The following is a 27,413-nucleotide window of genomic DNA, read 5'->3' as shown; positions in this document are numbered from 1 at the left end:
CCTGCCCGAGGACCCCGCGCGCCGGCTGCCCGCGCCATTGCCCGACCACGCCTTCACGCGCCCTGAGCCTGAAGGCGCGCCGGCAGCGGCAGCGCTCCCTTGTCGGGCCGCCGGGCGCCGTCGCGGGATCAAGCACCCTGCCTCGAGCGTGCGGATCCGGCCCCTCCCAGGCTGCCCCCGGGCGCGGCGCCGTCAGGCAGTGGTGCAGGCAGCCTGGCGCGCGGGGTCCTCGGGTGAGTGGGCCTCGGCGGCGGCGGCGGCGGCGGCGGCAACCGGGCGAGTTGTGGCGATGCTGTGGCCGCGGCTGGCGGCGACTGAGTGGGCGGCGTTGGCCTGGGAGCTGCTGGGCGCCTCGGTGCTGCTGATCGCGGTGCGCTGGCTGGTGCGGCGGTTGGACAGGCGGCCGCGGGGCCTGGGTCAGAGCGGTCCACCCGACCCGCCGCCCCGCGCGGCCGCGGGCCCAGCCCCCGATCCAGGTAAGGCCGGTTCGCGGGTGGGCCCGCTCCCTTGCCCGGGCCTGGGTCCTCCTTCCCTTCTTCTCCCACCCGCCTCCCCGGCTCGGGTCCCCCGGTGCTTCTCCTCTCCGGGCTTGGATCCCCTTCCCCGGCCTGAGTCGGTGTTCTGGGAAGAGACCTGAAGTAAAACGCGCGAGTCCTTGCCTTGCAGGCGGGGAGAGCGCCGCAATGCTGGATGCCCCGGGGGCACATTTGTGCCCAGTTTTGTGGGTTTGAGCCCCCTGATTTGACCGAGAAGGCAGTGTGCACCCTGCGTGCATCCCAGATCCTCCTTCGTTCAGTTTTCTTTCACCGCGTTGCCCGCAAGTCTGGTTTCTTCCTAGAGGATAAACAACAGTTTCTCAAATACCCTGATAAGGAGATAGAATTTTATTAGCAGAAAGCTAATTTTATTAGCATCAACACGTTGATGACCCTACCTACACATCTCGGGGCTGCAGCGGTCCTTACAGATGACTTAATTTTTACAGCTGAGGGAGCAGGCCTCAGGAAGGTCCCGCTCGGCGGGGATGACAAGTCCGAGGCAGAAGCCGTGTGGAGATGCAGGCCTGTTGACACGAGGTCCAGCTTGCCCTGCAACCTGTTGGGTTTCTGGTTGTTTACCTTCTCTCATCCCCTTCAGAAAGTTTCAGGTGATATCTTTAGTAAATAGCGTGCTGCTGTGTCCAGGTACACTGTCAGCATTGTGTCAGAAAACCCACTGTGACAGAAAACCCTGTCAGAAAACAGGACGCCCCAGTGAAAGACTGTGCAAACACTAAGACTGAAGACGGTTGGGGCCAGTGGTGTCTGAAAAGTGATGGGAAAGCTGCTGTCAGTCTCTTTGCAACCTGATGGACTGTAGCGCCAGGCTCCTCTGTCCACGGGATTCTCCAAGCAAGAATACTGGAGTGGGTTGCCCTTCCCTTCTCCAGGGGAATCTTCCCGACCCAGGCAAGGAACCCGGGTCTCTTGCACTGCAGGCAGATTCTTTAGGGTCTGAGCCACCAGAGGCTAAGAAATTACAGTTTGGAGTGTCTTATTTATTAAGTTCTTTTTAAATTTTCAACTTGTATTTCTAAGTCACTTCAGACAAAAAATTACAAAAATGGTACAGAAGAAATAAACACATGTGAAAAGATGTTCAGCATCACTAGCCAGTCATGAAATTGCAAATTAAACTTACAATGAGATATCACTACATATCACTACACACCTATGAGAACGTCTAAAATAAAAAATACCAATGACATTTGGTAATGCTAGTGGAAATGCTGAGAAACTGGGTCTCATTTACTGCTGGTAGAAATTTTTTTTTTTTAATTTATTGCTGGTAAAAAAAATTTTTTTTTTAATTGCTGGTAAAAATTTTAAAGGTGCAGTCATTCTGAAGTCAAACTCCCGGTTTCTCAAATAGTTGAACCTGTACTTCACTCTTGGGCATTTATCCTAGAGGGTCGAAAACTTATTTTCACACGAAAACCCTTATGCAAACGTTTATAACTTCATTTGTAATTGCCAAAAACTGGAACAGCCCAGATGTGTCTGAAGGATAAAACTGGCACCTTCATGCTGTGGAATGCTGCTCAGCGGTGAGGCCAAACTCTTGCGGATGTATCTCAAGGGCATAACGCTGAGTGAAAAAAGCCAACCTCAAAAGGTCTGTAGTGATAATTCCATTTATATAACGTGAAGTAAAGGTATTATAACAACGGGGGACACCTCAGTGGTTTTCATGGGTAGAGGGCAGTGGAGGAAGTTGGATATGACAGTCAAGGGTTGGCAGAAAGATCTTTGTGGTGACGGAACAGTTCAGTAATTTAGCATGTCTGTGTGAAGCTATTCGTGTGATAAATGATCATATTGTAAGTGATCATGGAGTTACATACAAAGAAGCAAGAGGAGAGTGACTGCAGAACCTGGTGAGGGTGCGGTTAGGTCAGTGTGCAGTGCCAGGGTCGGCTGCCTGGGTTGGATGCAGTGTTTCAGGTGTCCCACTGAGGGAAGCCATGTGGTGACTCCACAAGACTTCTCTGTACCATTTTTCAACTCCTTGTGTTTATCATTAAAATATAAAATAAAGAGTTAAATCCTATATACATCCACTTAGATTCCCAAATGTTAGGATCTTGTGTAATCATACTGCTAGTAATAAAGTCAGGAAGTATTATACAGTCTGCAGACCTGCCTCAGTTTCTTAATCTGTGTCTTTATATCTCTATCAGATGAATGGACATGTTGCAGATACTTCTAACTCTAGCCCAAGGGTCAGCAAACTATGGCCCACAGGCCAAATCTGGCTCCCACCTGTTTTTGGAAGACAGCCATCTTTCATCTATGGCTCTTGAGTGTTTGCAGGTTCTTTGGCTCATCAGTTCAGTTCAATTCAGACGCTCAGTCGTGTCCGACTCTTTGCGACCCCATGAATCGCAGCACGCCAGGCCTCCCTGTCCATCACCAACTCCCGGAGTTTGCTCAAACTCAGGCCCATGCAGTCAGTGATGTCATCCAGCCATCTCATCCTCTGTCGTCCCCTTCCCCTCCCAGCATCAGGGTCTTTTCCAATGAGTCAACTCTTCACATGAGGTGGCCAAAGTATTGGAGTTTCAGCTTCAGCATCAGTCCTTCCAGTGAACACCCATGACTTATCTCCTTTAGGATGGACTGGGTGGATCTCCTTGCAGTCCAAGGGACACTCAAGAGTCTTCTCTAACACCACACTTCAAAAGCATCAGTTTTTCGGTGCTCAGCTTTCTTTATAGTCCAACTCTCACATCCAGACATGACCACTGGAAAAACCATAGCCTTGACCAGACGGACCTTTGTTGGCAAAGTAATGTCTCTGCTTTTTAATATGCTATCTAGGTTGGTCATAACTTTCCTTCCAAGGAGTAAGCGTCTTTTAAATTCATGGCTGCAGTCACCATCTGCAGTGATTTTGGAGCCCAAAAAAATTAAGTCTGACATTGTTTCCACTGTCTACCCATCTATTTCCCATGAAGTGATGGGACCAGATGCCATGATCTTAGTTTTCTGAATGTTGAGCTTTAAGCCAACTTTTTCACTCTCCTCTTTCACTTTCATCAAGTGGCTTTTTAGTTCCTCTTCACTTTCTGCCATAAGGGTGGTGTCATCTGCATGTCTGAGGTTATTGATATTTCTCCCAGCAATCTTAATTCCAGCTTGTGCTTCTTCCAGCCCACCGTTTCTCATGATGTACTCTGCATATAAGTTAAATAAGCAGGGTGACAATATACAGCCTTGATGGACTCCTTTTCCTATTCGGAACCAGTCTGTTGTTCCATGTCCAATTCTAACTGTTGCTTCCTGACCTGCATATAGGTTTCTCAAGAGGCAGGTCAGGTGATCTGGTATTCCCATCTCCTTCAGAATTTTCCACAGTTTATTGTGATCCACACAGTCGAAGGCTTTGGCATAGTCAATAAAGCAGAAATAGATGTTTTTCTGGAACTCTCTTGCTTTTTCGATGATCCAGCGGATGTTGGCAATTTGATCTCTGGTTCCTCTGCCTTTTCTAAAACCAGTTTGAACATCTGGAAGTTCTCAGTTCACATATTGCTGAAGCCTGGCTTGGAGAATTTTGATCATTACTTTAATAGCGTGTGAGATGAGTGCAATTGTGCGGTAGTTTGAGCATTCTTTGGGATTGCCTTTCTTAGGGATTGGAATGAAAACTGACCGTTTCCAGTCCTGTGGCCACTGCTGAGTTTTCCAAATTTGCTGTCATATTGAGTGCAGCACTTTCACAGCATCATCTTTCAAGATTTGAAATAGCTCCACTGGAATTCCATCACCTCCACTAGCTTTGTTCGTAGTGTTGCTTTCTAAGGCCCACTTGACTTCACATTCCAGGATGTCTGGCTCCAGGTGAGTGATCACACCATTGTGATTATCTGGGTCATGAAGATCTTTTTTATATAGTTCTTCTGTGTATTCTTGCCACCTCCTCTTATTATCTTCTGCTTCTTTTAGGTCCATACCATTTCTGTCCTTTATTGAGCCCATTTTTGCATGAAATGTTCTCTTGGTATCTCTAATTTTCTTGAAGACATCTCTAGTCTTTCCCATTCTGTTGTTTTCCTCTATTTCTTTGCATTGATCGCTGAGGAAGGCTTTCTTATCTCTCCTGGCTATTCTTTGGAACTCTGCATTCAAATGGGAATATCTTTCCTTTTCTCCTTTGCTTTTCACTTCTCTTCGTTTCACAGCTATTTGTAAGGCCTCCTCAGACAACCATTTTGCCTTTTTGCATTTCTTTTCCATGGGGAAGGAAAATTGAGCCTCAATATTTACTCTCGGCCCTTTACAGAAATTTTCTGAGGCCTGTTGTAGCCTCTCCCTTCTCTGTCAGTGAGGAGTCTGGGTCTCAGCAGCCACAATATATCCAATTATTTCCTAATACCTAGAGGACACACAAAAAGCTTCAGAATCGCTAACCTATACCACTGTGAAAACCCACCTTCCAGCTAGAGTGTCTATGTACCTTTCCTGTCTTTAGAGGAGAGGAGCACATGTTATTTTTCAGTGGCTACATTCCTTCTCCCATTCATTATGTTACTAACTTGTAATACTGATGAGCACATTTGTTTTGGTTTATAGTCCACTTGGAGGTCTCTCCTATCTGTTTATTTACATGATTTTTGTGTATGTGAATCACAGACATTACTAAAAGTCAGAACATATAAAATCATTCAGAAGTGTCCTCTCCCCTGCCCTCTGGCCTTGCTGTCTGTTTCCCACCCTCCCCTGAAGCTAACTAGTCTCATTATTTCCTGCTTTATCTTTTCTTTCCCACACATGAGCAAATATTTGTGTATTAAGAATATCAGTAACAGAGGATATATGTTTGTCTTTATTCAAGTTGACTTTCTAGCATACTGTGTATTCTGCAAGGCTAATAAGCTTGTATTACTTAGTAATAACTTCATATCCCTGACATTTATGGATACTTTGTCAATGTCAAACACATGCATTATTTTATCTAATTCTTGTGAAGAAGTGGAGCTATTATTATGTCTGTTTTATAGATGAGGAAACTGAGGCTTAGAGTTTACATAACTTGCTCAGTGTCACACAGTTAGTGATATAATGTAATTGTTCTCTTCGTGGCTTACTTGGTTACAAGGACAAAAGCCCCTTCAGATTAGCCTACATTAAAAAGATAACTTTAACTGTTTATAATAGCCAGAACATGGAGGCAACCTAGATATCCATTGACAGATGAATGGATAAAGAAGTTGTGTGTGTGTGTGTGTGTGTGTGTGTGTGTGTGTATACATACATACATAATGAAATATTGCTTAGCTATAAAAAGGAGCAAGTTTGAGTCAGGTCTAGTGAGGTGGATGAACCTAAAGCCTATTATACAGAGTGAAGTTTAAGTCAGAAAGAGAAAAATATCATATGTTAACACATATATATGGAATCTAGAAAAATTGTACTGATGACCCTATTTGCAGGGCAGCAGTAGTGACACAGATGTAGGTAACAGACTTGTGGACACAGCAGGGAAGCAGGGGTCGGGAGGAATTGAGAGAGTGGCGTTGAAACGTACATTACCATATGTAAAATAGATAGGAATTTGCTCTATGATGTAGGGAGCTCTCCCCAGTACTCTGTGACAACCTAGAGGGATAGGAGGTGAGGGGTGTTCAAGAGGGGAGGGGATATATGTGTACCTATGGCTGATTCATGTTGATGTATGACAGAAATCTTTACATTATAAAGCAATTATCCTCCAGTTAAAAATATTAGCTTGGTGTAAAAGTAATTGCGGTTTTGCATTGTTAAACTTTGCCATTTGATATTGGAATATATTCTTAAATACATGTGGTTATGTTATTTTAATGTGTGTTTCTCGCTTTTTTTTTTTTTTGCTGATGACTTATTGCTGTTAATTTTATATTCATTTTAGACTATAGAAATGATGTTAAACAAAAAGCAGATTTGAGCGATTTTTCTTTTTTATTCGAGTTCAAAATGGGCCGTAAAGCTTTGAGACAACTTGAAACATCAGTGCATTTGGCCCAGGAATTGCTAATGAACATACAGTGCAGTGGTGGTTCTAGAAGTTTTGCAAAGGAGACGAGAGCCTTGAAGATGAGGCGCTTAGTGGCTGGCCATTAGAAGTTGAGAGCAACCAGTTGAGAGCAATCACTGAAGCTTATCCTCTTACAGCTACACGAGAAGTTGCCGAAGAACTCAACATCGACCTGTGTTCATTCTGTGGTCATTTGGCATTTGAAGCAAATTGGAAAGGTGAAAAAGCTTGTTAAGTGGGTACTGCATGAACTGACCGAAAATAAAAAAAATTGTCGTTTTGGAGTGTCGTCAGCTTTTGTTCTACTCAACAACAACGAACCATTTCTTGATCAGATTGTGACATGCAGCAAAAAGTGGATTGTATACAACAGCTGGTGCAGTGGTTGGACCGAGAAGAAGTTCCAAGAAGGATAACTTCCCAAAGCCAAACTTGCAGCAAAAAAAGGTCTTGGTCACTGTTGGCGCTTTGCTGCTGGACTGATACACTACAGCTTTCTGAATCTTGGCAAAACCATTACATCTGAGAAGTATGCTCAGCAAATTGCTGAGATGCACTGAAAACTGCAGCGCCTGCAGCTGGCATTGGTCAACAGAACAGGCCGAGTTCTCCACAATACCTGGCTGCACGTTGCACAATCAACCCTTCAAAAGTTGAATGAATTAGGCTACGAAGTTTTGCCTCATCCGCCATATTCACCTGACCTCTCACCAACTAACTACCACTTCTTCAAGCATCTCAACAACTTTTTGCAGGGAAAGCACTTCCACACCAGTAGGAGGCAGAAAATGCTTTCCGTGAGTTCGTCTTGAAGCATAGATTTTTTTTTTCTCATTGGAAAAACAATGTGTTGATTGTAATGGTTCCTATTTTGATTAATAAAGATGTGTTTGAGCCTAGTTATAGTGATTTAAAATTCACTGTCAGAAACTGCAATTACTTTTTCATCAATCTAATAAATTTTTTTAAAAGGTAGCTTTAGAGTCAGGACACAGGGATGGTATATGCAAAAGACAATATTATCAGGATCAGGTGGCGTTTCTCTCCATTTGTTCATAACATCTGCCCCAGGCCTCCCCACCCCTACTTTGCCTTGCGTGTGGCTTCAGCCTGTCCTGTACTTCTCATACCAGCCCCTTATCACACCTGTTGACCTTATGCCTAATGTTCAGACCCCTTAGGGGCTCTCCCTGAGTGGGCTCCTGTAGTCAGTTGGCCTCCCCCTTGTTTTCTTTGGCAGCTCTAGAGGGGGCTGTGCAATACATTGATTGTTTAAGATAAGATTTTTGAAGTCTTGGAGTGTGTGAGTGGGGGGAAGGGTGGTATAAAAATTTATTAAAAAGAAAAAAAATTTATTAAAAAGAAAAATTATTCAGCTGGTACTGAGTCCAGGCTCACTCTGCTCGCTGCATGACAGGCTAATGAATTGGAGACAAGGTGTTGAGGCAAGGATTAAGCACTCATTTATGTACCCTTGACACCCAGCTCTGTTTTTCTCACTCTGAACGTCTTCTGAATCTCAGACTTGAAAATCAAAATGCCTACTTGATGTGCAGTGGTTGTCTCTATGCTCAATTCCTAAATCCCCATTTGCATCTTTCATATTCTCTGCCTTAGGGGGAATCGCTTTCTAGGCATCTAGACTGGAAATCTAGGTATTACTATAGGCCCACTACAGTCCTTCAAGACCCCACTCCTGGCATCTGATCTGTGGTCAAGACGTCCTGTTTCTCTAGTCTGAGCCCTCACCTCCAGCCCCAGTAACTGCAGCAGTGATCCGTGCTCTGTCCTTTCTTACCTTCTCCCAGTTCTAGCTGACCGTACTTAAACCTGTACGATAGATTTAACTGCTCTTTCTCTAAATGTATTGATGAAACCTCCAGCTCCAGTTCACATCCATTTGATTGGTGACTGTATAACTTGAACAAGTCACTTAGCTTCTCTGATTTAGGATTTCCATCTCTGAAGCAGGGGTGAGCAATGGCAATAAACTTTCTTGGGGAGTTACTGTGAATTTTAAATAACTTAGTGCAGACAGAGTGCTTAGGATAGAACCAGGCACTTGGGAATCCCCCCACATGTTAAACACCAGCTATTTGTCATCAATATTAGCAAAATGACTTCCAGAGCTATCTGTGTGGCTCTTCTGTTTAAATCTTTGCGTAATTTCTCATCATGTATGGAATAAAGTACAGATGTATCTGTAGGATAAATTTCTGGAGTTGGAGTTTTGTTTGTTTGTTTTTTTTTTTTTGGAGTTGGAGTTTTGATGGACATTGTCCAGTTGCTTTCCTGGGGATTTCTTTTTAATTATTCTGCAGCTGGGCTTCCCAGGTGGCCCTAGTGGTAAAGAGCCTGCCTGTCAATGCAGGAGACTGAAGAGACACAGATTTGATCCCTGGGTTGGGAAGATCCCCTGGAGGTGCATGGCAACCCACTCCAGTATTCTTGCCTGGAGAATTCCATGGACATTGGAGCCTGGTGGGCTACAGTCCATGGGGTCACAAAGAATTGGACATGACTGCAGCGACTTAGCACACATGCATGCATACTGCAACGGTGACAAGTGATGTACCTGATTCTCCAGCATGCTGGCCTCGCTAAATGTTGGTGTGATCAGATTGTATCATAGACTCCAGAGAATATGGGGAAATAATGGATTGAGATGAAACTTTGAAGTCAACGATTTTTTTTTTTTTGGTCATAGTGTGTTGCTTTCAGGATCTTAGTTCCCCAGTCAAGGGTCAAGCCCCAATCAAGGGTCAAGCCCTCTGCAGTGGAAGCATGGAGTCCTAACCAGGGAATTCCCTGAAGCCAGCTCTTTTGCCACTTTTTTTTAAAAAATGGAAGTATAGTTGATTTACAATATCATACTAGTTTCAGGTTACAGCATAGTGATTCAGTATTTTTACGTATTGTACTCCGTTAAAAGTTACTACAAGAACATGGTTATAATTCCTCTGATGTAAACCTATCCTTATTCCTTGTCTATTTTATACATAGTAGTTTGCATCTCTTAAATCCCATACCAGCTCTTGCCCTTCCCTTTCCTCCCCACCAGTAGCCACTAGTTCTCTTTATCTGTGAGTCTGTTTCTTTTTTGTTGTATTAACTAGTTTTATTTTTTAGATTCCTCATACACATGACTACACATAGTATTTGTCTTTCTGTCTGACTTCTTTCACTAAGCATAATACCCTCTAAGCCCTTCCATGTTGTTGGAAATGTCAAAATTTCATTTTTTTGTAGCTTGGCTATTGTGAATAATGCTGCTGTGAACTTTGGGGTGCTCATATCTTTTCATATTAGTATTTTTGTTTCCTTTGGGTGTGTGTGTACAGATAGATAGATATATCCCAAAAGTGGAATTGCTGGATCATATGGTAGTTGTGTTTTTAGTTTTTTTTTTTTTTTTAATGTTTATTTAACTGGTCTGGGTCTAAATTGTAGCATGCGGGATCTAGTTCCCTGACCAGGGATCAAACCTGGAGCTCCCTGTGTTGGGAGTGCAGAGTCTTAGCCACTGGACCACCAGGGAAGTCCCTGTTTTTAGTTTTTTGAGGAACCTCCATACTGTTTTTCCATAGTGGCTATACCATTTTGCAGTCTCATCAACAGTGTACAAGAGTTCCCTTTTCTCCACATCTTCTCCAGCCTTTGATATTTGTATACTTTCTGATAACTATTCTGACCAGTGTTAGGTGATATCTCATTGTGGTTTTGTCTTGAATTTCTCTAATAATTAGTGATGTTGAGTACCTTTTATGTCCCTGTTGGCCATCTGTATATCTTTGGAGAAATGTCTGTCTTCACAGGTCTTCAGGTCTTCACCTCTGTAGTTAAGTTTATTTCTAGGCATTTTATTCTTTTTGATGTGATTTTAAACAGGATTTGTTACTTTCTCTTTCTGGTTGTTCATTATTAATGTATAAAAAAGCAGCAGATTTCTGTACATGAATCTTGTATCCTGCAACTTTGCTGAATTTGTTTAAGAGAAGACGTACTTACAGCCATCAAATTGATTTTCGTTCTTTTGGGCCTAGGTGAAATGACAATGGATACCATCTTGGCACGACTGAAGCTCCTAAATCCAGATGAGCTTAGAGAAGAGATTGTCAAAGCTGGATTGAAATGTGGACCCATTACATCAACAACAAGGTTCATTTTTGAGAAAAAATTGGCTCAGGCTTTGTTAGAGCATGGTACACTGCCTTCACACCTGCCCGACCGTGGTGCCGCAGATGCCCCGTCCCTGGGCCAGGACACACAAAGGATTGTGAAGTCTGCAGTAGGGAGCCCAGCTGAGCAGGTCAGCTTTTCTGAAGACAGAGACTTTGGTTATAGTGTGGGCTTGAATCCTCCGGAAGAAGACGCCATGACATCTAAGACCTGTCCAGCGCCTTTCAGTGCCTCAGGCGGCGTCAACAGCCAGAAAGCAGTGCTGAGAGCCTCCGCAGAGGCGCCTCTGTACTATGGGGTGTGCCCAGCCTTCGAGGACACCCCGGCAAGAAATGGTAATGTGACCAGTAGGGTGTCTGTTACACAGGTGGTTCATTTACATCAGGGGAGAGGGATTTTGAAAAATCACAAACTACAGAAGAGAAGAAAGAAGACTTTAATCACCATACTCTCATTCCTCCAAACTAACCATTGTTCACATCCTTATATAGAATGCTCCTGAATTTTTTGTAAATCTATATAGGAATTTTTAGAAATTAAAGAAATTGGATTCTATGGAGATACAGTTCACTTATAAATATTTATGGACTGGCTCCATTTTTTGATTAATCATCTCCCTCACTTTTTTTTAATTCTCTGTAACCTGACCACCTTTTATATTAATGAATGCAAATGGCCAGTGAAGTTATAATTTTCAACATTAAAAAATTGTCATTTTAAATAAGACTAAAATAACATTGGAAAGAAGTAATGAAAGCTTGATCACAACGAAGTTACTTTTTGTAAAACAGTGTACATAATATATACATTTTATATATGTGTGTGTAGTCTATAAAGATGAAATTTATTCCTCCCCAGCCAAATCTTACTGTTTTGTGTATCATTCCTGACCCTGCTTACTATGTTTTATTTGTGTATTTAAATTTTAATTACTTTTATATTTTTAATATATTTTAATTTACATTTAACATATATATGTATGTATGTACATTATTTTTATTTTTATAAAATTGGTAAGAGTGTCAGGTCAAAAGGTTTTTGGTATTTTTTTTCAGTATGCATTTTTAAAACTGAAAGCTACGGTCTTCCAAAAGATATCACTATTTGCTATGGATGAGTGATTTTTAGCCTCTCTATAGTATGAATGTACATTTTTGTCTATCTGAAAAGGGAAAACAAGACTCTTATTTCTGTTCCATCAACCATACTGCATGTTATTAAACTTCCCTTTTGGTCTTTTCAAATAAGGGAAACCTGTCGTATTTTTATATCTAGTACCCTTTTTTTGTGTGTGTATTTTCTATTTATTTATTTATGGTGGTGCTGGGTCTTTGGTGTTACACTTGGGCTTTCTCTAGTTGCAGTACATGGGCTTCTCATTGCTGTGGCTTCTCTTGTTGCAGAGCACAGGCTCTAGGGCAAGGGTTCAGTAGTTGCCTTACCTCGTGGCATGTGGAAATCTTCCCAAAGCAGGGATTGAACCCATGTTTTCTGCATTGGCAGGCAGATTCTTAACCACTGGACCCCCAGGGAAGTCCAATAGTCATAGATTTTTGACTTACTTTTAAAATTATTTAGATCATTGGCCTATAAATTTTATTTTTATGTCCTTAGGTATAAAAACTGCATATGTAGATATAAAATATTTATCATTTATATCTATGCATATTCATATGATCAAACTTACTGTGTTCTTTTTGCTAACTGAAGCCCTTTTTTTGTGAAGATTAAAAATCTGAAATATTAATGAGAGAAAAATCAGGCTACTGGATCACAATTGTTAATTAACAAACCCAGGGCTTCAAGTGTGAATTAGGTGACAAGGGCTCCAGTTAATCGTCTCTGATTTTCCTTTGTCGCTTTTTCCATACAGAAAGGATTCACGTTTATGAAGATAAAAAGGAAGCCTTACAAGCTGTCAAGATGAACAAAGGATCCCGATTTAAAGCTTTTACAAACCGAGAAGATGCTGAGAAATTTGCCAGAGGAATTTGTGATTATTTCCCTTCTCCAAGCAAAACCTCTTTACCACTTTCTCCTGTGAAAACGGCACCACTCTTTAACAATGGTGGGTTAAAAGGTCATTTATATAGCAGTTCATACCTGGCATTACCATCAGATGTACTCCTGGGTGTTTTACACCCTCTTTCTTGGTAACTGGTTTTCTCTGCCTTTGAGAGAAGTTCAGTGTGCTGGGAGTAGAGAACTGAGGCCCAGGCCACAGAGCAGCTGGAGGAGGATGGGTCAGCTGGCCTGGGTTGAGGCAACAGGAGCTGAGTGGGCCAGGCCGCTCTTGGGCCCCAAAGCTGACAGGGCCGTGGGAGGAGCAGCGAAAGGGCCTCCATTGCCCTGTGTTCTGTCCCTCTTATGGCACTTTCTCTCCTGCAGCCTGTTGGGTTCTTGGCCTTTTTAGATGCTGAGACCTATCTACTTCCACCCTGAAGCTATACCTTCTAAGACCCATGGTACTTGCTTGTACCTGTACTTGTGAAAGCACTTTGTTGTGCATGTGCTCAGTCAGTCATGTCTGACTCTTTGTGACCCCATGGACCCCGGAGGACCACCAGGCTCCTCTGTCCATGGAATTTTTCAAGCAGGGATACTGGAGTGGGTTGCCATTTCCTTCTCCAGGGGATCTTCCCAACCGAGGGTCAAACCTGCATTCTCTTACATCTCCTACATTGGTAGGAGGATTCTTTACCTCCGCACCACCAGGGAAGCCCAAGTGGTACTTGCTTGGCCTCAGACAGTTCTCCAATAGTTGAGCTTGCCTGCGGGAGCCGTCCAGCTGGAAACCTGGCCACTGCCACTCCCAGCTCAGGACCAGGGTCTTGTGAGGGGCCTTTGCTGTCAGCATCATACAAAACCCCAGTGGACTAGCCTCATTCTGGCCCCTCCGTGAGCTCACAGCAGCCCTGCTTCCCAGGCTGGCTGGGGTTCCTGAGGAAGCAAGTAGCTCTCCTTGCAGGCAGTTGGCCTTGGATCAAGAGTGCGGTGTGCCTCCTCTTCTGTCACTTCATGGAGGCGTTTCCTCCATGGAAGCCAGGATGATTCCCAACACTTAACAGGTTTCCCTGTTCACGTTTGGTGACAGTTCCTCAAATGGCTTTCACACACCCACAGGTGTTGTGATTCAGCCAGTAGACCTTCCTCTTGACTCACTGCCTTGCTGGGGATGCTCCTTGCTCTTGGAAGGTCCCATGCAGGAGTGGATCGTATCCCTGGCTGTGTGCCCATATCCCCCTGCTGAGCTTCACAGCCTGTCCTTCACTGCCCGAGGCTGGGACACGCGTCTGTCTGCTGCAAGTAGGTCATCAGCGTCTATGGGAAAGATTTTTCTTACCCTCAGTGAAGCACATAGTGGATGATGAGAAAATGTTTGTGAAATTCAGTGTTCTTCAATTGTCTCTTCGTGACAGATGGGTTGTACTTGTCTGAGTCAGAAACAGCAAGCAAAGAGCGAGCAAACAGCTATAAAAATCCACGCACACAAGACCTGACTGCCAAACTTCGGAAAGCCGTGGAGAAGGGAGACGAAGACACCTTTTCCGACCTCATTTGGAGTAATCCCCGGTATCTGATTGGTTCGGGGGACAACCCAACCATTGTACAGGTAAACCTACTTCTAGCGTCATTATCATCAAGACTGCAGGTGATGAAAGCGAAGCTCAGAGTCTGCCGTTTTCTTTCAGGAAGGGTGTCGGTACAATGTCATGCATGTGGCTGCCAAAGAGAACCAGGCTGCTGTGTGCCAGCTCACCCTGGAGACGCTGGAGAACCCCGAGTTCATGCGGCTCATGTACCCGGATGACGAGCCGCACATGCTGGAGAAGCGCATCTGCTACGTGGTGGACCTGTACCTCAACACACCGGACAGAGTGGTATGCCTCATAGCCATCCTCGTGTGGAAACAGTATTTGGGTGTTTATTTACTGCATCCTTGAGCTGCATCAGCTCAGAGGAGAGGCTTGAGCTTAGAAAGATGTGTTTTGAAACAGACCCGCTCACACTTGAGAAGAGCCCCCTGCTGGCCTGCATACCTGGTTCTCAGTTGGGGTGGAGCCGCCCCCAGGGCACTTCCCTCATGGCCTTTGTTCAGAGAGGCTTGAGCTGAAAGGAGGGGGAGTGAATGCCCCAAAGCTAAAGGGAGAAGTAAAAAGATTTTGGTGCCTTACAGTCTAGTGTCCTATGTATGTCTGTTTTTTCCATCTAACATTATATGAAGAATATTTCCTGTAGGGTTAAAATGTTCAGTGGGGTGATTTTTTTTTGTTCTTAAATATTTTATTCAGGTATTTTTGGCTATGTTGGGTCTTCATTGCTGCTCGGGCTTTTTTCTCTAGTTGTGGAGAGCAGGGTCTCCTCTCTAGTTGTAGTGCGCAAGCTTCTCATTGCAGTGGCTTCTCGTTGCAGAGTGCAGGCTCTAGGTGTACGTGCTTCTAGTTGCAGCATGCAGCCTCAGTAGTTGCAGCTCACAGGCACAAGAGCGTGGGTTCAGTTGTTGTGGTGCACAGGCTTAGTTGCTCTGCGGCACGTGGGCTCCTCCCCACCCAGGGATTGAACCTGATTCTCCTGCGTTGGCAGGCAGATTGTTCACTACTGACCCACCAGGGAGCCCCCCAGTGGGGTAATTTTTAATGGTGCATAAGGCTTAAGTAAGGATTCTTGAAACAGAAGAGTTTTACATATTTATATAAGGGAGAACCCAATGATGGCTGAGAGCCAAGGGCTGTAAATTCTGAGCGAAACCTAGGAGTTTGAGAAGTCGTGGTTGGCATGAGAGGAAATAAAGAAAGCCTAGTGGATTATTTTGTAACATATTGAATATGATACATTGAATTGCAGAACTGGAAGCAAGAATAACTTTTCTCACAAGAGAGAAAAGGACAAAGAGAAAAATTTTGGCCATGCTGGCAAAATTAAAGAAGAGCATAAAAGAGAAAACAGTGGTTACATGAAAGCAGTAGTAAGTGTGGAATAGGACAGAGAGAACAAAATCATAGTACATTAGACTAAGAGTGAACAAACTGAATCAGGGTGTGTGACGTGCAGTTGGGAAATGTGACTTCTTGATGCGATACAGGCCCGTGTGCCCTACCGGAAGTATAATGCAGTGTTTTTCATGCCTGTGTAGCGCTCATTGAAAACTTGCCTGTGTGTCCACAGAGACCACTGGATTGATATTAGATGTTACAAATCCCATTCTTTGACCACAAAGCACTGAGAGTAGGAATTGCTTAAAGTGTTGACCTCCAAGCCCAGGGGCTCAGCAGAGGGTATAGTATGAAGGAGAGGCTGGATCAGCCAGGAGTGGCTAGAGGACCCAGAGCGCCCCAGCTGTGCGGGAATGAAGGTAGCTGGCAGGTGTGAGGGGCGTGACTGGGGTCAAGCTGCTAAAGCTCAGAGCGGGTTAGGGAAGGATGTCTTGTGCTTGAGGAAGAGGGGTAGCCAGAAGGAAGGGGAGTGTGGAGGGCACTTTGCACTCTGATATCTTGAACACTGAGTGGACACAGCTGGCCCTGATGTGCAGCGGCCCCGGCCCCCAGGGCCTGGCTGGGAGCTGTGCTGATGCTGCAGCCTTGGCCACAGGGCTGGAGGCGGCTCAGGTAGATGGTGGACCAGGAAGGGCCTGGTTGGGAGAAGGCAGTCAAGCCAGGGCTGGCAAGGGGCAGCCTGTCCCATTCAGTCAGTATAGCTTTGGAGCCCAGCTCAGATCCTTCTGTGTGTCTACAGCTGTGGTGGGTGGGGCGGGTGTGTGTGGCAGAGCCTAGTCTTCGGCCCGGCTGTTTACTGTGTGGGAAAGCCACCAGCGGTGTCAGCAGCTCCTGGAGGTGAGATGACCTTCGAAGGTGCAGAGCGGGGAGGGGGCAGGGGTGGAGCTGCCCTGAGGGTATTTGCTTGCACAGGGGTCTGGGGTCACCTTGGAGAAGGGGGACTGGAACTGGGGGTGTGGGTACGGGTAGCAGGGCCCTTGGGACTCTAGATAGCTGGGAGAGAAGCTCTGAGCACAAAGCATGGCATGTAGAGGGAGGAACCCGAGGGCTGGAACGTGTGGTGGTTGCAGGTGGACCTGAGCAGATTCTGTTTTGGCCGAACTGCCTCCTAGTCTGCGGCCATCCAAATGAACGTGCTGGGGGTGGTAGCTCCACAGTTCAGGGGCCTGCTGGTCTGCAGGGAGACTGGGGAGGGATTGAATTGAAAAACCTGTAAAGTCAGAAGGGAAGAGTTTCATTTACTGCAATACTAGCCATTGGAGAGAGCTCTGAGTATAGACCAAATCATGGGCTTTGCCCTATTCTAGATCTTGTTTTTATCTATTTGTTATACCTTATGAGCATTGATTTTAAGACATTGCACTGGGTCCTGAATTGTTAAAGCTGCTGTTGCTGACGAGGTGTTATACCCTAGCTCTGTTGTAAGCACCCCCCAGCCATACAGGAACGGAGCGTTATGCTGGGCTAACGCCCTGGCATAAAGTGGGTGTATGCTAGTGTGCCAATTACTTTTCAGCTATAAAGACACTGCCTTTTTATAGTCTTTTAAGGGTTTTGTTTGTTTTACTACTTATTTTTAGTAACTTGAAGGAACTTTATGAACCAAAAAAGTGTATAGAAGTGTTCTTCTTTTGCATCTTTCCCAGGGCTATGACACACCATTGCATTTTGCTTGTAAGTTTGGAAACGTAGATGTGGTCAATGTGCTTTCTTCACACCCTTTGATTGTAAAAAACCCAAGGAATAAATATGATAAAACACCTGAAGACGTAAGTACCTATTAAAATCTTATTACATAGTTTTAGAAATGAAAATATATAAAATTACAAGGTCTGCAACCACAGCTACTGTGAAGACACAAGTAACTGTGTGCATGTGTTTACCTTATGGCAACAGAACCTTGATTGTCAAGTAAGATGTACTCTGAAGAAGATGCTTCTATAGCGCCAGGAGGGAGTGAACTGCCCTAGTTTGCAGATTTTATTTTCCTGAAATGGATGGTCAAGCTGTCCTCAGTGGGTCACTGTGTTTTGACAAGTTCCCTCTGCATCCTTCAGCTCACCAGGGTCAGAGAACATAGGAGGTGGTGCTTGTGCTGCTGATGGTGGTGGTCATGGATGATGGAGATGGTGAGGATGGAGTCAGTTATGATGGTGGTGGTGGTAATGTGATACGGTGGTGAGGATGATGGTAACTGGTGAGGGATAATGGAGGTAGTGATGATGGTGGTGATGATGTGATGATGAAGATGATGCTGCTCGTGTGTTCAGCCCAGTGTGCACCAGGAGCTGTCCTTTGCCTCTTCTGTGTTCTCCCTTGGCCTGCACAAGCCTTAGGAACAGGCCTTTCAGGATGTATGTCAGCAGTTGAGCAAAACGTGCTTTAGAGAAGGCAGCAGTGCCTCTGTGCAGTGAGGTAGAGAGGAAGGTGGACCTGAAAGAACTGGAAGATGAGGTAATTTGTAACATGCATGGGAGCTGTTGGCTGGCTTGGACCTGCTAGCCCTGTGGAAATAGAATTTGTAAGATCCTGTTCTGGCAGTGTCACCTCCTTTTCATTTGCTGTGATTATGTAAGTTGCACCCACTTCTATAGCAAGTTTAGAATTCACATAAAAAGAATAAAATTTACCAGCCAATTCTGCAACTCAGAAATTACCATTATTTTGGCTTAAATCTGACTCAACTTTCTGTGTGCATGTGTGTATGTTTTCTCAATATAAGATGGTGACACATTCTTGCTTCACTTTTTATTTTGTTTCATGCTGATAGCCTTGATAGTTTCAGGTGAACTGGCTGAGGGACTCAGCACACATGTATCCATTCTCCAAACTCACCTCCCATCTAGGCTGCCACATAGTATGAGCAGAGTTCCATGTGCTATACAGTAGGTGGTGACAGGTCTTTAAAGCATTGGACATCTCTTACAATCAGTTACAGAGTTTAAAAGGAAATGTTGCACTCCTTGAAGGGTTCACTGTGCAGTGGTAGTTTGTTTTTCTCACAGGCTGGCAGGAGATGGTAATTTTATGGTTCCTTTCTTTTTATTTTAAGGTTATTGGTTTTTTATTGTTTGTAGCTAAAATGTTCACAATTCTCTAATGTCTGAGAACATTGATTGCTGTAGTTGCAAAAATGAAACATTTGTGTCCCTGTTCAATAGAAGTTGTAGTTCAGTCCAGCCAAACCATAGAAGACAGGCTCCTAGGCAGTGAAGTGTATAGCCCTGAGGTGTGGACATGCCTGCTCTGACCTGATGGTTCACCTTAAGGTTTCCTTTCCTTGCAGAAAATTAGGAAATGTAGACATCCTGAAGAAAGAAGGTAAAATTTACCTGTAATCTCAGAGTTTGTTCTCCTTGTCCTGGCCCCTTGGAGCTTTTACAAAACATTGAAGAAGGAAGATTGCACTGTTAAACATTTTTTATTGTGGGCTTTATGAAATACTCAGGTGTTAGGATCTATCTATCCTTGTTCTCTTGACTTTAATATTTGCTTCTGCAATATCATTTTCATGATAAGAAAATAGGATAAATTTGATTCAGAGTGTTCACTTTTTATTATTATTTTTTTAAAAGGTTATTTGTGAAAGAAGCAAAAACAAATCTGTGGAACTGAAGGAGCGGATTCGAGACTACTTAAAGGGTAAAGAGGGGAGTGGGCGCCCAGAGTGAGGAGGCCCTCCATGGTGAAGGCCCTGGCAGCGACTAGGCCGCCTTGTGTGTGGGAGTAAAGCCAGGGGGCTGTTGGGACCCCCTCAGAATTACCCTGAGTTCCACCTCCCTTTTCTGGGAGACCAGGTTGTCTGTCACTTGACTGTTGCTTGCGGCCTCACCCCTTGACCTCTGCAGCCTCTTGGGCAGCAGGTGCCTCCGGCCCCTCTTCTTTGGCCACATCCTGCAGGGCAGCCAGAAGGCAGGAGAGACCTGCCTGGATCCCCTATGTCAGTCTGGTGGCTCCCTGCCCTCCACCGCCCTCTGCCCAGGCTGTCCCCATCTCTGCTTCTGTGACCTCCCAGCCCTGGATCACCACTCTCCAGGCCAAGGGCTTCTCAGACCATGGCCCGTGGGCCAGTCCTTCCTGTTTGGTTTCCGGGGGCCTCCAGCCTCTGGTGCAGAGCTCCCAGGCTGTGTCCCAGCCAGCCTGCAGGCTTCAGGGCATCTGGCGGTGGAAAGCCCCCCTTCCTACCCCCTTTCTCCTCTGTGTTGTTTCCAGGGAGTTTGAGCAGTTGGCAGCAGCTCGCTCAGTGGCATTGCTGCAGATACTGGAAACTCTTGGCCTCCCCTGTGTGCTCGTCTTTATCTGCTTCTCTCTGGTTTCCGTTCCTGCCCAGATCCCTGGTGGTTTCTTTCGAGCAGCGCTCGGTGAGGCCTGGTGGCGTGGAGTCCCACGGGCCCCTGGCGGCCACCACATGGCGCGCCTGCTGTCCTTGCTGCTTTCCTGCCACACTGTCCCTGTGGCTTCAGCCTGTGTCCTTCCCAGGTTCTGTACCAAAGTGTGTCATTCCAGGTCTGCTTGGAGATGTGTGTTCAGTGATAACAAAATTGTAATATATGAAACAGGATAGGAGTTGGGGGAGGACGGAGGTTGAAATGCATCTTCTCTGTAAGGGTTCTCCAGCTCCTCTTCAGCCGCTCTGGTTCACAGGTCCCACCTCTCAGTCCTGCTACGAACCTGGGAACGAGCATGTGTTTGCTGCTCCCCTTTCTTTTTTTCTCCTCCTCCTTATTTCTCTGCAGAGGAAGAGCGTGGGGCTCATTAGGTACAGGAGTCTGGCGCAGACCGACCTCTCTTCAGGTGCTCTGGCTCCAGAGCTTTCTCAGCCTTTTTACTGTTAGCATCTTTGACTGGTATGCAGAGCCTGTGGGGTAATAACCCAGCTGATTCTTAGGCTGATGCCCAGGGCCTAACGGCCACTGTGGTGCAGGCTCCACACACATCACTTAGCCCCGTGTGTTTTCTCCTCCCAGGTCACTACTATGTGCCCCTCCTGAGGGCAGAGGACACGTCTTCTCCTGTGATCGGGGAGCTGTGGTCTTCAGACCAGACCGGCGAGGTCTGTCACATTGGCCACACTGGATGCTTCCCCAAAGACCCTGTTCTAACACTTCGAGCCTTCGCAGGGCCCCTGAGTCCATCCAAGGTGAGCATCTGTAGAAGGTTCTGGAACAACTCCTGGCTGTCCCCACCAGGAGTGCTGGGTTTTTCCAGCCTTTTGCTTTGTGCTTGGTCCTGGAGACCAGAGCTCATGAAACTCCAGTGAGTTGTCAGTGAGGCTTCAGAACTTTCCTGGAGGAACAAGAGTGTCTTGATCCTATTATTGTTAGCCAGGGTAGGTATGTGACAGGCGGTGCTCCCAAGAAATGAGGTTTACCTGGGCTTACTCTCCTCATGCTGGCATTACCTGCACCCCCCATCCGTGCCTATGGACCTTGCACAGCATATGCCCATTTCATTGTCCTTGGATTTGTGCTGTCAGTAGGAAACTTCCACTTGCAGACTCTAAAGTTCACCTTCCAGATGGAGGTACTTGATATACTGACCTGTATGCACTCTTTCCTCTTGGAAAAGAAAGCTGTAGTTAGTTACCTTAAACTATAAAATGTTAGGAATAGATTTAGCTGCTTGAAACATAAAAAGCACACACATTTATTGGGCAGCAGGTCTGTAGGGTCTCCCTCAAAGCCTCCTGGTTCACTTCTGACCCTGAACCCAGCCCAGACCTTGCCAGGGTCCCTCCTGGCCTCTGCTGTGATGCAGCTGAGGTTCCTTAGCTACAGGGCAGGGGAGCACGTTGCCTGCACTGTGTTTGGGGTTGGGGGCGGGGGGCACCACCTGGCGACATGGGTGCACAGCACATCTCAGCACACTTTCTGTTCTAGGCAGAAGATTTTCGCCGACTCTGGAAAACCCCGCCTCGAGAGAAAGCTGGCTTCTTCCACAGTGTCAGGAAATCTGATCCAGAAAGAGGCATTGAGAGAGTGGGAAGGTACTTAGAGGGCACAGAGGGACAAGGGCTGAGTGGTGGGGTCTCGTGTGCTGTGTGCTGGTGTGCTGACTGGGGCTTTCAAATCAGTATTTCCCAGAAGTGTTTACTGCTTGACTTTACAGCCTTTTTACTAAGGTCTAATTTGCAGAGGTATACACTGCAGCCTGTGCAGCAAGGCTCCATGAAAATAGTCCCTCCTGGCAGTCAGGTGGGGTGTCCCAGGGGCGTGAGGGTGTGTGGGGAAAGGAGCCACATGAGGAAGGAGAAGATAAAATACCAGAGGAGGACGTGGCCAGGAACTGCTACGGGAGACGTCCCTGAAAAGTGTTTTCCACAATCAAGAAGCTAATTTACATCGTGTCAAATAATGCTTAACTGGATGGTTTTAGAACTTTTTCTCAAAATATGTGCCCAGCTTTAAGTTCACAACTTGAAAAGGACCTCTAAACATTTATGTCTGGCCCAAACCAGAATTGTCTTCAACTTGGTACCGTTGTTTTATGAAAACCAAAATGTTCTTTGTTAGTGGAGTTTTACAGTTTGCCCTTTTTTGTCTCTTATGAGTGTTGGTGTGAGTGGAACGGTTTGTTTGTAAGTGGTACCTTTCTCACCTGTGACCTTGACTCATTCTGTAGCACAGTCTTACCCTGTGAGGGGAGCGCTGCTTTAGGAAATTAAGCGTACTCTTTCAGCCCCAAATTTAGGATAAAATGAAACCAAGGTTGCAGGTGCAGTTTGTGTACTTCTAGCATAAAGTGGCTCTTTTCTGTGTAGTAGGTTCTGTGAGTTTTTCTTCTGCTCTCAAAGCTGGTTAATTTGCTTTATTCTTACAGGGAGCTGGCTCATGAACTGGGGTATCCCTGGGTCGAATACTGGGACTTTCTGGGCTGTTTTGTTGATCTGTCTTCCCAGGCAGGCCTGCAAAAGCTAGAAGAGTACCTTACTCAGCAGGAAGTAGGCAAAAAACACCTGCAAGACATGGGAGAAAATGCAGCATGTCGCCAGGAGGACGCTTCAGCCCTAGGTAAGGATATGCAGTGCGTCCAGGGCTGGTGAGACTGGCAGCCCGTCCTGTGGCCAGGTCTGTGGGAACCTGTGGCTTCTCATTTTCCTGCCCATGAGGGGGGCCAGCTGGGCCTGGAGCCTGTAATTCTGTCTGCAAGGTCCTGCTTGACTTTTTCCAAGGTTTTCTGTCTTAAACAATGAGGAGGAGGCTTTGAATACGGGAGTGACTTGTCACAGGGTTGGTACTATGTGCAGTGACATCCCGAAGTCCCCTTGTCAACACCTCTGAGAGCTGCTTTCTCTCCCTCACAGGCCGTCACAGGAAGTGCAGCAATTCCATCTCTGTGAGGGCGTTTCTAGATGAAGATGATGACATGAGCTTGGAAGAGATAAAAAACCGGCAAAATACAGCTCGAAACAACACCCCGCCCAGGGCAGCTGCTTTTGGAGACTTGGGGTGTGACATCCTCCCCTTGGAGCAGACAGAACTTATCGAAGCCTCAGCCCCGACCAGTCCCCACAGCAGCAGAAATGGGTTTTGCAGCCCCCTGAGGGATGGCAAGACCCTGGGTGGGAAGAGGCCCAAGGCCCAGAGTGGGGAGGAAGACTTCCTGTCACCAGTCTCCGGCTTGACTGTTGAGTTTGATAAATTGAATTTGCAGAATCTAGAAAGTAGCTTTTCTAAGACACCAAATCAAAGAGTGAAAACTAGAGATAAGAAGATCCTGACATCAAGAGTGAACGCAGGAGGAAGTGACGTGTTAGAACCTCTTACTGCTGATAGACTTGGAAATAACCAGGGAAGGACAGAAAATGAGATGTCTGCTGGAATTGCTAACATGTGCCTGAATCCAGACAGTTCCATGCACGAGCCCCACTATGGCAATGGCTCGGAGCCCTCAGAGGTTCCCGCCTCGAAGGACCCTGTCCAGAGGCTCTTCCTTTCTGGGTATGAGTTGGGAAGCATGCATGTGTGTTGGGGGGTGGTGGACACAGGTGCCAGTATGATTCTCGGACACTTCCCTCCACCCCGGCCAGCCTGACAGGCACTTGTTCCATCTGTCTCACAAGTTGGTGGCTTTCTATCCATCCTCATTGGTCCTCCAAGCCAGTGGCAGACAGCATTTTCCTTCCTGGCTCCTCCTTGCGTCCACTGTATTTCCCACCGTGACTGAGCTGTCCTACGAGTTTTAGGAAGAAAGGCCATCTTGGGGTCAGTCTCAGTTGTCCACCTGATGGTCTGTTCCCCCTTCTGCTCTGTCTTCCTGGAGGTGGTAATACGTAGAGCGCATCTTGCCAGCAGGGCTGGGGCCGGGGTCTCCTCCCTGTGGGCAGCACGTTCCCTCTGCCATCCCCACCTTCACCCTCACCCCTGACCTGGATTGTAGCCTGCAGGTAGTGCCTGTGGTGGTGGTAATGGACAGTGGTAATTTCAGTGGTGCTGAATTTCTGGGTGTAATCATGGAGGTTTCTGCTCCTTCTCATGCCTTCTAGAGAAGAGCCATCAAAACTGGATCGGGATGTTCTGGCAGCCCTGGAGTGCACGGACGTGGACCCTCGCCAGTACCCGGCCATACACAGGTGGAGGAGCGCTGTCCTTTGCTACTCACCTTCGGACAGACAGAGGTACCCACAGACCCAGGGGGCAGAGTCGCTAGATTCGTGGGGAAGTTCACACAGTCAGATCCGTTAGCCAAGCTGGTGGGGAGTCCCCTGATGTATGGCCGGGGGTGACAAAGTAGAAGGATGCTGCTGACAAGTGGGTATGGGATGGAAGTAGCCCAGATTCCTGCTCAGGGTCACATGCCACTCGTGTGGAGAATGGTAATGAGCTTTCAGTCTTCAGGGCCCACGGCTCCCAGGCTTGCAGCATCTCTGCAGGTGTTCTCTCGGGGGCAGGGGCCCAGATCCTGTGTGGCCTCCACTCGCCCCATCCCATCCAGCCGTCCATGCTGACTGCCCGTTCTTGGTTTCCTCAGCTGGTCCAGCCCCTCACTGAAAGGGAAGTTGAAGTCTCAGCTCCTGGACGTCAGTGGCCCTCCTGGCGGCAGCCCTGGGAGAAGCAGCCCTGCAGGCGGCAGCCCTGGGAAGCCTGGCTCCACACCTCACGTCTCCGGCCTGGGCAGCCCTGGGCGCTACAGCCCCGCCAACGGGGGCCACCTCCGCCGGATGGCGCGCCTGGCCCAGCTTGCCACCTTGTAGGGCCCATGCACACTGCTGGGGTTCTTGGTTTGTTCTTCGTTGTTTTGTTTGTTTTTTAAGAAAAGTAATGTGTTTATTGCTGAAATTTCACATGCCAAAATAATATTCTGATTAATTTATCAGTCCTTATTTAGAGAGTAAAAGAATTTTAGAAATTGCAAATATTCTGTATAAAATTTAGCTTTCTGTTATTTGGAGAGAAGGTGAACGCAAACTCATGGAGATTTTTTGAAAACCCTCCATGTGGTTACAGACAGGCTCTGTTAGCCTCCCCAGGTGCACACGTAAGGGAAGAGGGCGCCAGAGAGGCCGGGGTGCCCCACAGGCGGCAGCCCCCCTCCTCCCTCGACAGTGCTGCGCTCCCTTCTGCTCTTTTCCTGAAACACAGGTGAAAGTTTGTGCCTCTGCCTTTTCTGGGGAGGGTCTTTGACTTTCTAGTTCATGACAGAAAATCCTGTCTGCTTTGCCAACCATTGATTAGATGCTGATGAGGTGGGCATCCGGGAGTAAAGGAGCCTTGCGTGTGTTGGACACTTGCAGCGACACTTATAGTTGGGAGTCACTGAAGATATTTAAGTGAGTGACCAGAAGATGAAAGTAGCTTTTTTCTAGAAGAAAAATGGTAGCTGCTGGGAGTCATGTGAATAGTCTCACACAGGACTCACTCACCAGCGGTCCTTGGAGGGTGTGTCCTTTCTCACCAGCACTTGGCCTTTCACAGTGCACCTTATGTAGCTGCAAGTGCAGTGTAATAAAGTAACCTGAATGTTGTTCCCTGGTTTTGAGGTGTACCCCATATTTTAGAATGCATTTCAGTTGGACTTGCTTTATGAAAGAGCATCACGTTTTAGTAGAGACAAAAGGTTTGCTTTGGAGGAAATACCTGATCCCAGTTCTGTCCTTTCAGTGTGGTTGGTCTTCCCTCCCCCAGGCCGTACCTGTTGGAGGGTTTCCGCACACAGAGCTCTGCATCCCGGAGGGCCTGGGACATTGCAGCCGCGCTGAGGGCTGTTTCTCCCGTGTTAGCAGTGGCCACTCACAGCAGGGTTCTGGGGGCATTGCCAGTGTTTGATCAAAAGTGAGAACTGCCAGTGCATCTGCTGTCCAGTGCCTTTTGTAAACCACTTTTGATTCTCCTCTGCTTATTCTTTGAGACTATACAGTGATAGGAGGTAGACATAAGTGAGATTTTTTATTTGTAAAGATTCTGAATTGAAACATGTTAAAAAAAAAAAAAAAAAAAGCTTATTTCTTTCACACAGTAACAAGAGACAGGTCAGGAATATCGGGACCTGAGATTAAGGTTTTAAAATTCAAAAGGGTGTTCTCACTTGTGTAGCAGATGACGTAGACATAAGAGAAAAATACATTCTGTTCTACAAACCAAATGGCGTTTTTAAAAGACATCTCTATTCTCAAATAAGAACACAGATGTAGTCATAGTGATGATCTGTTTTCTCTAAAATTTGACCATGCCGTCCTGTATATTGTTATAAATATTCAGATGGAAATTAAAGTAGGGATGTGCCCTAACTTCACAGACTGCTGTTCCTGTTTTCTCAAGTTTAGACCTTTGATTATTTCTCCATTTGTTTATGTAAGTTGGCCCTGGTTCCACTGAATGCATTATCATGTGTCCCGTGGTGGTTTTACATCTTTTTAAAACTACTTAATGGAATAAATTATTTTTAAAACCATGTGGTAATCATTCTAAGCTTTCAGAAAGACCTCTCTCAACTGTGCCCAGGAAAAGTGCCCTTTTTAGCAAACTCTTAAGCAGTGTTTGGGTTAAACAGAACATCAATCTGAGAGCAGTTTATTTGCTGTCTGGGGCCCTTTCGTTCCTAACACAGTTGTGAAAAGCCTTGGCATCAGTTAAACTAGCAAATATTTCCCAAGTGTCCTATGAAACAGGGAGCCTTCTTCTGTGATGTTGACAATCAGTATGTAACGTCTCCGGTTGAAAAGGTGATGGGAACCCCATCATGGTGGGTGGCGGCTGTGCCGTCAGCTGCAGTCCAGGGGGCTTCAGAGGGTCCCCTGCTCCTGGGGAGAGCAGGCGCCACATGTGGCAACCAGATCTTCTGGGGTAGTTTTTGGATGTTTCCAGAAGCTCAGAGGGGATGGTTACAGGGTGATGGTCTTGTTGGGTAGTTGCCAGTCACTGGGCACATCACTACCCCATCCCCAAGCCAGGTGGGCTCAGGCAGTTGGAGGCATGTGTTTCTCATTGTGTGTGGAGACCCGCAGGCAGCTCTGGGTAACACGTGCCCTCAGGTTCCTTCCTCAACTGTCTCGAGATATTTTGGAACAAACAGCAATGCAGCCAGTGGGAACCACCTTCATTCCCGCTGCAGTCAGTTTGGGATCCGTCCTGACGCACAGGGTCTCAGGGTGAGTTTTTATGTCAGTCACAGTTGGGAGGTCTTTCCTGATGTTTCTTAAGTTCTCGGTCATATGTCCCACCTCAGGGTGGTTTCCTGGGCCCTTGT

General features: G+C 46.3%; 1 protein-coding gene across 1 annotated transcript; it reads left to right on the top strand.

Annotated features, from left to right (window-relative positions):
* Positions 1–256: 256 nt before the first annotated feature.
* On the top strand, positions 257–26,454 carry ANKLE2 (ankyrin repeat and LEM domain containing 2). Its single transcript, XM_061142200.1, has 13 exons — positions 257–476; positions 10,599–11,069; positions 12,608–12,802; positions 14,154–14,347; positions 14,427–14,615; positions 17,375–17,497; positions 19,304–19,370; positions 20,696–20,868; positions 21,608–21,714; positions 22,548–22,738; positions 23,032–23,668; positions 24,214–24,345; positions 24,699–26,454. Exons 1-13 carry the CDS (start codon positions 290–292, stop codon positions 24,919–24,921), a joined length of 2,889 nt encoding a protein of 962 aa, XP_060998183.1. The 5' UTR covers positions 257–289; the 3' UTR covers positions 24,922–26,454.
* The last annotated feature ends 959 nt before the right edge of the window (positions 26,455–27,413 follow it).

This window comes from Dama dama, chromosome 5, assembly GCF_033118175.1.
Source record: "Dama dama isolate Ldn47 chromosome 5, ASM3311817v1, whole genome shotgun sequence".
Classification (NCBI taxonomy): domain Eukaryota; kingdom Metazoa; phylum Chordata; class Mammalia; order Artiodactyla; family Cervidae; genus Dama; species Dama dama.
Note: the sequence above shows the minus strand (reverse complement) of the source record. Positions and strands in the feature narration are given on the sequence as shown.